The 10,066-nt window shown below is 37.3% G+C and overlaps 1 protein-coding gene across 2 annotated transcripts in view; it reads right to left on the reverse strand.

Moving 5' to 3' along the window:
- Nucleotides 1-399: 399 nt before the first annotated feature.
- LOC135102989 (nicotinamide phosphoribosyltransferase-like) overlaps nt 400-10,066 on the reverse strand; it is a 77,873-nt gene continuing 68,206 nt past the window's right edge. For both annotated transcript variants that reach the window (XM_064008786.1, XM_064008785.1), the window contains 7 exons: nt 10,053-10,066; nt 9,544-9,703; nt 8,478-8,635; nt 7,244-7,358; nt 6,750-6,832; nt 5,701-5,889; nt 400-2,631 (listed from right to left, as the gene is read on the reverse strand). The exon at nt 10,053-10,066 is cut by the window's right edge and continues 67 nt beyond it. In XM_064008786.1, coding sequence (XP_063864856.1) covers nt 2,500-2,631; nt 5,701-5,889; nt 6,750-6,832; nt 7,244-7,358; nt 8,478-8,635; nt 9,544-9,703; nt 10,053-10,066 — 851 coding nt within the window. In that variant the 3' untranslated portion in view covers nt 400-2,499. The remainder of the gene's footprint in view (nt 2,632-5,700; nt 5,890-6,749; nt 6,833-7,243; nt 7,359-8,477; nt 8,636-9,543; nt 9,704-10,052) is intronic.

The following is a 10,066-nucleotide window of genomic DNA, read 5'->3' on the forward strand; positions in this document are numbered from 1 at the left end:
TTGTTTTTATTCTTTGTAATTTTTTTCTTTTAGTCTGTGTTTAGGTGAAATATCTGTTGATCTTTTATTTTTTTATATTTTAATTATTTAGTTTAATAATATTTTTTATTTATTTATTTATTTTTTATTTTTTTGTCTGGTGTCTGGGAATATATTATCATGGGAACTTATAGGATTCACTGCATGTAGTTCATCAAAAGACATATGACCATTACGAGAATGGATTTGTTTGATCTGTGCTGATGAGTTTATTTGCTGAAAGATTTTGGTGGGTGTAAAGACTCTCATAGCATTTTTTATGTTTGCCTTTTTTTTTTTTTATAACTCACGAGTATGTACAATGCATAATATATTACTTATGATCAGCTAACCTTTCAATCTCACAAATAAGAAAAACTGTAATAAAGTAATTTTATTAATGACAAAAATAATGCACCTTCTTAGCATGTCACTTTGAAGGGCAATCATATCAGTTACAAACATAACAAGATGAACAATAAGTGGCAGGACTGGGAGGCAAAGCCTGGCCACTCTCACAACAATTGTGAAACCTGTACAGCAAAACTGACCAGGGAAAGAAATGTTTCATGAGAGAGAGAGAGAGAGAGAGAGAGAGAGAGAGAGAGAGAGAGAGAGAGAGAGAGAGAGAGAGAGAGAGAGAGAGAGAGAGAGAGAGAGAGAGAGAGAGAGAGAGAGAGAGAGAGAGAGAGAGAGAGAGAGAGAGAGAGAGAGAGAGAGAGAGAGAGAGAGAGCAATTTTATGTCAACATTTGTTTTTGAATAAGGAATAGATGTGTTTCAATCATTTAACTTTGGAATATGTGATACACAAGTCAGTGCTGAGACTTTTGCCTGAAGACAGTATTACACAGGGAGTATTTTCTTTTTTGTTAAACTGTCTGATCTTCAGCATAGATTTGGCATGAAAATACATGTCAAAAGCATAGTAGCAGGACAGTTGAGGCTGACCAGAATCCAATCAAACCTCAAGTGATTTTCTCAAATTGGTTGATACTCAGCTTTCTATAATCATAAATACAATGACAAAATTTATCTGAAGACATGATAAATTTCCCATTTGATGCCCTTAATGATACCAAACCTATGCCATGGGAAGCATACTTTTCTGACAAGTTATCAGTCAACCCATAAGTGATCATCAAGACTCGAGTGATTTCCTGGCTGGCCTTCAGTGTCATAGCACTAAATGTTAATGTATCAGACTCACATACATAAAGTGTCTTGCTAGGAGTTAAGTCCCTGGTGATGACTTCCCATGGCCTATTTCTCCTGCATTCAGAAAAATATCTCAATGCTTCCAAGATACTGACTGAAAGTAGTGGGGTATTGAAAATGGGATGGTAGTTTTGTAAGGACAATGCTTTCTGTGTAAGACTGACTTTTAGTGCAGTACCTGATGAGTGTTATGTAATGTGACAGACCTGACATGTGTCATCAACAATTTGAAAATGCTTCATAATATATTTTGTTGTCTTGTGGATTATCAATCAATTTTTTTCTTGATCCTAAAATGAACAATTAAAATTCATGAAAAATAGCAGATAATATCTTGATTGCATGAATGCAAAGTCATACAAGACTTGCTTTCACTGTATTCCACTCTTCCACTTCCATGCTGTAATCATACACTATTTACACTGAAAGGGAGCATGTAATACAAAACACCACCCACACGTTACAAAAGACAGACCAAACATACATTGCTACCTATGTGCAAAAATGAGTATAACAAAATAAGAAAATATACAAGGCCATTGAGGTCATGGTACACATATTAATATTCCAAAGATATTGTGAAGACCCTGAGGGTGGGTTGCGGGGGAGCTTGTGTTGAGGTGTGGTTAGGTGGCAATGGTTGAGTCTTCTAACCTTTTGGAATACCAGTCACTCAGCACCTATATAACAGGTGTATTGATGCCAGACCTCAAGTGGGGGAAGCCCAAACAACACCACATTCTAATATAATGATCAGCAGCAGAAATGCAATTATTATAAATGTCTTTATTCTTAACAAATTATGCATAATTATGTTCCATTCTTGTACTTCACATCAGATTGCACAATGAACATTTAAAGTTAAGAGCTAATAACACTGGTAAGTCATTACAATGCTAGAAAAAAAGGTGTCATTCCATCCACAATGACTTGATTATCACTAAGTGAACAGAGCAAGACCAATACGTTATGCATCTTTGATGAAAAAGAAGAAAAAAGATATTAATTCATTATCAATATTTGCACTTTTATGAACTGGCGAAAGATGAAAAACACTGGTCAAAACAATAAAAAAAAAAAAAAAACATTATTTACATTGGATGGCAGTAGACAAATGAAACTCATATGTTTCTGATTGCTCTAGAATGCATAAATGTGTAACCATCACACTGCAGGAGGGGTATTTAAATGCTTCCATGCATGCCATGACAAACAAATGAGTGTGTTGTCTCTATTTGAGGGACTCCACTGCTGATGTGCCTATTCATGCCTGATTTTCACTCAGGAATTTCATCACATCAATGTCTTGAGGATTCAACTCTGCCCTCTTCCTGATCTCTTCCAGGGTATAGTCCCGCAGCAGCTCTCCATTTTCAAACACAGGAACCAGCAAATTCTGAAATATGCACAGAACCCTAAATAGCCAGCCATAACCACATAAAGTGATTGCTAACATATTGTCAAATTAATCTGAACCTTCTCTTTCTTTGTAATGTGCCATATCGGACAACATCAATACAGGCACTAATATATAATTAAGGAATACATTAAGGTGTGCAAACATTGCCAGTGCATTAATATGCAAGTATTGTGCTAAAGGTGCAGTGTGTGCAGAGGTTAAGGAGGCAGTGATTAGAAGAGACTTAGGTTATCTTAAGTTTTAGACAAAGAGATATTTAAAAATGCATAGTTCAAGTGACACACTACATCATCTTTTGTCTCTAATGAATTTTAAAACAGAATAAGGCTCTGAAGATTGAAGAAAGCAAGTGTTTCTTAATTACAGTATTTTCAGCACAAATCTACCAATTTATCAATAAAAAAAGCTGACATTCATAATGAGGGCCTGAAGGAGGTAGCCTAGACATGCATATATTTATAAGCATTTCCACACATCTTATCTCTTAGACCTCCCGGAGGAGAGAGGACCAATCCTCACTCTCAACATTACTCAAGAGCTAGTTGTGCAGCAATCTCTACCTTAGAGCCTCACAGCAGAATTATCTCAACTGCATCATACCTCACCCATCCCCTTCCTTGCATCTCACCTAAGCTGGTTGGAAAACATGCAGAACCTCCCAATAAGACTATTATAGCTCTTGAGGCTATGTCTTCATTCATACTTTCACAACTGTACAAGTGTTCTTATATCTCTATCATGCATAGCTTCTTTTTTTTTTTTCCACATACATGTGCTTCCTGCATCTAACATTCTCTTCAAATTGTCTATCCATCCCATTTGTATCTACTCTTCATTCTTTCACATGAAATATACCTAGTTAACTTTTTTCACCACTCACTCCTATTCCATTCTCTCTATGTGCCCAAACCATCACCACACTCCCATCTCAGTTCCATTAGCCAACTCTTCTCACACCAGTTCTTCACACTTACTCATGTATCTTTTGATCCATAAGTGTTACTCTTTACTTCCTACTCATAAACAGTGTTGCCTTTACTTATTTAACATTCATATTAAATTTGTGCAGAAGTAAAAAAAAAAAAAAAATAAAGTTAATCAAATAGTTGCAGTGCTGTCCGTGAGAAGCACTAGATATGGAATTCTCTATACGTGTTGGCAGATGAATATATTGGCCCACCTTGTCATGGTCATTAGGCTGGGAGACCACCGGCTCTATGATGATAGGTGGGGGTGAGAGAGAGTGAGAGTACAGGTAATGACTCATAGATAGCTGTGCAGGGTAGGAGATAGAGGAAGTAGGGGGCCCTGTCCTGCTCTGGGAATGGACCTGGGCATTGGGTACACATTTTTGCTGCCTGCTAAGAGGGCTCAACAATGTGGAGGTGAAGTAAGACCTCTCTCTCTGTCTGGTTTTGCTCTGTGAAAGGTCTGCACTCTCTTCATGTCTTTTTAATGCTTTAAAGTAAGAAAGAGGGTTAAAAGCAGACAAGAAATCTGGATATATTACATGACCACTAAGATTTTCACAAGACTGATAAGAAGCAAGTTTCAAAGGGGGAACACCTGGTGGTCTCCCCTGTGAAAGAAATGGGCAGTAGTGAGCCTCCTTAGTGATGAGCTTGTGTATAATCTCGCAGACACACGGAGCCTGTTCCCAACACAGGAAACAAGTCATTAACTAAAAGTGCATGTGTGTAGTGATAACTAAACACTAAAATATTAGGCTACTTATGATCTACAACTCTTAAAATGTTAATGAATATTTGTTGTTATTAATACAAAATTAAATATGTAATGCAATATTTGAGCCATGTGGGAGGTGTACACAAAGCAGACTAATAATAATTTCATACACTTTTCATCTATTTGCCAATACCATAAATCTATTATATTCTATTCAACACCAAATTAATGATTTACATATTACACCTTCAGCAATACTTTAATTATTTCCTTCCTTTGACTGAGTACAAAATTATCTCATACTTTATGATTATTTATGAACATTTGGTTCTAGTACGTGTTCCTCTTCCTTACCATTATCATTTTGAAATGCTTATACATGGCAACATATGTCTGCCTTCCTCACCTAATGGCAGCTTGCCAGACTTCATAGTTTCTAGCAGCCTCTGTGGACAGGACTACAATTTTTAGGTCCTTTAGGACCACTTCACTTCAAACATTTTTGGAAGTTGACCCTCCTAAAAATACAAATTACATTCAGACCTGTCAATTCTTTTCACTCAATCACTTTTTGCCATCTTCTCAATGTGTCAAAATTACCTCAATCTACCTCTTCTCACCACAATATTAATATAATCACCTCCCAGTTTTTCCCTAAACTCTTTCTCAGATTTACTATTCAGTGATGCACTCCATATCTATCTAATAATTCTCATGTCTTTCTATTTTAGGTTATGAACATCTTTCTTCATTAGCCAGGTTTTACTAGCATACAGCATTCCTCCTCACACAAAACATGCACCAGTGCCTCTTAGTTCCAAGACAGGTCTTATAAATTTCTCCCATTCATTTATATGAAATTGCTGTACTGTATCAGCACTTGCATTGCCTTATGCTCAAATTACATCTCCCAAATAGGTAAGAAAGAATTTTATCATTTAGACTTATCTGTTTTTTTTTGTCTCTGTTTCATCAGCCCACCCTACTTGTGCACATTTAAGCACTCCAATATTTTGCATACTAACTCTAATTAGTGCTGGTGTATTTCCTATGTACCCATGTGCGACACACAATATAAGATGAACTTAAGAACCTCATCCTTTCCAAAGCACTGGCTATGCACTGGGAAGAAAAAAAAATCCCCCTGTGTAGTACCCATTCAGATAAACAAACAAGAGAGTGTAATGAAGATCCTCACTGTAAAGTACACTGGATTTTAGTACAACACTATAAAATACCCACAAGCATACTCTTGCACTTCGCACCCATGTCCATGTGGACATACGTATACACACACCCACAAAAATTGGTTTGACAAGGAAATAAGCATAACCAAAAGATGCAAGCTGAGCCTCTCACCAGCTTAGGATCTGCTTCGTCTTCTCTGACTGTAGAGAAGGAGCCATCAGCAGTGTGAATGAGTGAGAGACGGCCCTTCTTGCTGGTCTTGCCTGGATCTGTCACAGGCTGCTTGAACACATCCACTCCCTCACCATTGATCACTGCATGACTGCATTTGTATGCACATTTCTGTGTGTCTCGATTTACCTGCAGCAAGGGAAAAGATAACAATGAGCACTTGATTTATCTTTAGGTAATAAATGAATTAGGTGTAATTTTCTACATAAAAATTTAGATGAACAGAATGATTATTGAAGTGGAATGTGCAAAAATGAGGCTATACGAAAACTATGGTGCTCTGTTTGATGACAGCTCTTTACTGATTGCAAAATGAGAGGAATTTGAAAAACTAGGCAGTGATTTTAATACTGCCAACAAGTGATGGAAACTACATGTGAGCTAAAGGGAGGTGATGGTTGGAGGGACACACACACACACACACACAGAGAGAGAGAGAGAGAGAGAGAGAGAGAGAGAGAGAGAGAGAGAGAGAGAGAGAGAGAGAGAGAGAGAGAGAGAGAGAGAGAGAGAGAGAGAGAGAGAGAGAGAGAGAGAGAGAGAGAGAGAGAGAGAGAGAGAGAGAGAGAGAGAGAGAGAGAGAGAGAGAGAGAGAGAGAGAGAGAGAGAGAGAGAGAGAGAGAGAGAGAGAGAGAGAGAGAGAGAGAGAGAGAGAGAGAGAGAGAGAGAGAGAGAGAGAGAGAGAGAGAGAGAGAGAGAGAGAGAGAGAGAGAGAGAGAGAGAGAGAGAGAGAGAGAGAGAGAGAGAGAGAGAGAGAGAGAGAGAGAGAGAGAGAGAGAGAGAGAGAGAGAGAGAGAGAGAGAGAGAGAGAGAGAGAGAGAGAGAGAGAGAGAGAGAGAGAGAGAGAGAGAGAGAGAGAGAGAGAGAGAGAGAGAGAGAGAGAGAGAGAGAGAGAGAGAGAGAGAGAGAGAAGCAGTGTAAGCTCTCCTTTTTCTCCTTGAGGAAAAGGAGAGAGCTGTGAGAAATGTCAGAACACAAGCCTGTCATACCTTTTGGAGAAGTGCACCTCCACTGCCAAAGCTAACATTAGCAGCTGACCATCCATGTTGCTTCAGGTGCTCCAGAATGGTGGCTGTCAAATGTCACATTCATTATTATTATAAATAAAACTTTTTTTTTGCAGGGAATATTATTGAGAACCATAATTATGAAGATTATAAGTAATGATGATTAGATCAGAAGTAATGAAACTGCCTTTCACATCTAACATTCAAGATGAAATGATAAAATCTGAAGCAAAGTTAGGCAAATTCAACTAAAATTTACCATCCCATAATTAAAAATGTTCAAAAATTTGTTTTATAACTTAAGAACGATAGCAATTTATGCTCACTTATTAGTCTTTCTTCAACTCAATATAAGAATTAGTAATATTAACTAACAAATTATTTTCTGAGATAGTTTTCCTGCATATCTAGATTATGGATTATAGATTATAAAATGTTAATTCAGTTCAAGATTTATTAATAATTTTGTAACATACCAATCATTCTGTACGATATTCCGTCCCCCTGGATCACTTTGAGGTATGGAGGAAGCATCTTGAAGCCTTTTTTATTTGTTGTGACTCCAAATGCTTTACCAAGCATTTCTAAACACTGGAATAACAAATAACATGAAGAAATATAAATAAATACTGAATACACTTATTACAAATAAAAAAAGTTGGCATGCTGAAATTGCTTTGCGAATTAGTGGAAATGAGACTAACACACAGCCCATAGTGTAATGGTTAGCACACTCAGCTCACAACCAAGAAGGTCCGGGTTCAAATCCCAGGTGCAGCGAGGCAAATGGGCGAGCCTCTTAATGTGTCGCCCCTGTTCATTTAGCAGCAAGTAGGTACAGGATGTAACCTGAGGGGTTGCGACCTCACTGTCCTGGTGTGTGGTGTGTCAGTGGTCTCAGTCCTAACCAAAGATCAGTCACTATGAGTTCTGAGCTCTTTCCATAGGGGAATGGCTGGCTGGGTGACCAGCAGCTGACCATAGATGAATCACACACACACACCCACACACACACACACACACACACACACACACACACACACACACACACACACACACACACACACACACACACACACACACACACATATATATAACAGACTGGAAAAGTTAGTCTACAGAGATTTAGATGAAGGCGTGTGTGTGTGTGTGTGTGTGTGTGTGTGTGTGTGTGTGTGTGTGTGTGTGTGTGTGTGTGTGTGTGTGTGTGTGTGTGTGTGTGTGTGTGTGTGTGTGTGTGTGTGTGTGTGTGTGTGTGTGTGTGTGTGTGTGTGTGTGTGTGTGTGTGTGTGTGTGTGTGTGTGTGTGTGTGTGTGTGTGTGTGTGTGTGTGTGTGTGTGTGTGTGTTGCTGTGTTTAGTATAAAAACCTGAGGAGTATGAAATTACTTAAGAGCCTTTCAGTCCTCTAAAGGCCAGTTTGTACTTTGAAAACTGGACATCATTATCACATACAATATACTGCACAGTGATTCTGAAGTTTCATCAGAGTACTAATGAGAAAATACCTCTATACCAATGCACTGCACTGATTGATACACTACTGTTTTTACTAATAGAATTTTCTTCAATTTCTTATCCTCCGTCAGCCCAAAGACTTTTGGAAATTAAAAAAAATAAGACGATACATTTAGAAATTCATCAGATCAAACACAATAACCAAAGGCAGACAGACACAATACTAGACATGAGAAGCTAAACACCTCCCTCACCTTGAGTACCACGGCTGGAGGATCTCCACTGTCTGGCCTCACTATCAGAGTTCCTCCAGTCTTGCCTCTCTTAATGATTAAATCTCGCAGTTCTTCTCCCCATATCTTTTCACAGCAATTCCAAATGTCATATGAATCACTTACACAAGCAACAATACCTGGAAAATTGGAGAGGATTGGTGTTCATGAAAACTTGTTCAAATTTTAGTCATATACTTTAAGGAAAGTTCACAACAGGTGTCACTTAAGGACCTTGAGTTGCTGACCAAAACTATAGTAGCAGCATCAGTCCTGACACCTTTCTCTTATATAACATCACTTTTGCAGCTCAATATTCCAATTCCCTAGATGTACACCTAATTTAAAGTTCTTATACAGTGGTAGGCAGCAGTGTAAACAGTTTGGTAAAGATAATTAAAAATGAGTTATATAGGGCTAGTTCATGTTACTTCAAGGAAAAAAGGCTTTGTATGATAGCAGCTGAATGATGTGTAAATAAGAAAGCCAAGAAAAAACTTCAGAGTGAATGAACTAACTTGGCTGCATAGAGTTAGTGTATTGACTTGACTGTACATTAAGCTGTCTAGCCAACAGATGCCATTCATCATCATCTGTTAAGTACTTATATAAGTTGAAAACTTTCTTTTGCAATTATATAGATGCAAAAAAAGTTACAAATAAGAAAACCCTGAGCCTTTCCTGTACTTACAGCTGCTTGAGGGAGGTTAGTGATTTGTATTTTGAAATATGGCTAACTCTATGTGCATAGCCATATTAGGACACAAACAAGAGAAAAATTAAAGTAGTGCAAGCTACTAAAATGTGCAAAAAGTCACTTCCAATAACCAAAATTTTATTAGAAATAATTCAATTAAGGGTTAGCATTAAGGGAACAATAGTTAGTGAGCATTGCAAGCTTCCTGTATGCATTGATTTATTGAGGGAAGAAATATAGGCAAGAACAATTTAGGTTTACAGTCATGGCAACTTTTATATATGAGATATAAGAAACATGGGATGCAAATAACCCAACAGGAGGGCCATGTATGGTGTACATTATGGTTACCTTCAGGGAAAGACTCCAACATATTGCGACAAGCGTCAACCTCCCCATGCTGACCCCAGGTGGTGATGGTGGAGTGTTCAGAGGCAGGGATGGAGAATCCTGCCATGGGACAGTGGTAAAACTTTCTGAGCAGAGACAATGCTGCTACAGTGTCTGTTCCCTGAGAGACATAAAAAACATAATTTTAGAAATAATCAGATTAACAAATATGTATAACCATGTAAATAATTTATAAACATAGATTTTCCTCCTATATATATATATATATATATATATATATATATATATATATATATATATATATATATATATATATATATATATATATATATATATATATATATATATATACTTGATAATATTCAAAATACAAACATAACATTTTTGACATTCAAAGAAGGTACAGGAAATACCTTTATTTCATATGGTTGTAATGTAGTGATAATGATAGTGGCCAGGTATACAGATAGAGAGAAGGTTGTTATTCCAAAAACTTCTTATTCACTTACCTGAAAGTTAACCA

Source organism: Scylla paramamosain, chromosome 8 (assembly GCF_035594125.1).
Source record: "Scylla paramamosain isolate STU-SP2022 chromosome 8, ASM3559412v1, whole genome shotgun sequence".
Lineage (NCBI taxonomy): Eukaryota > Metazoa > Arthropoda > Malacostraca > Decapoda > Portunidae > Scylla > Scylla paramamosain.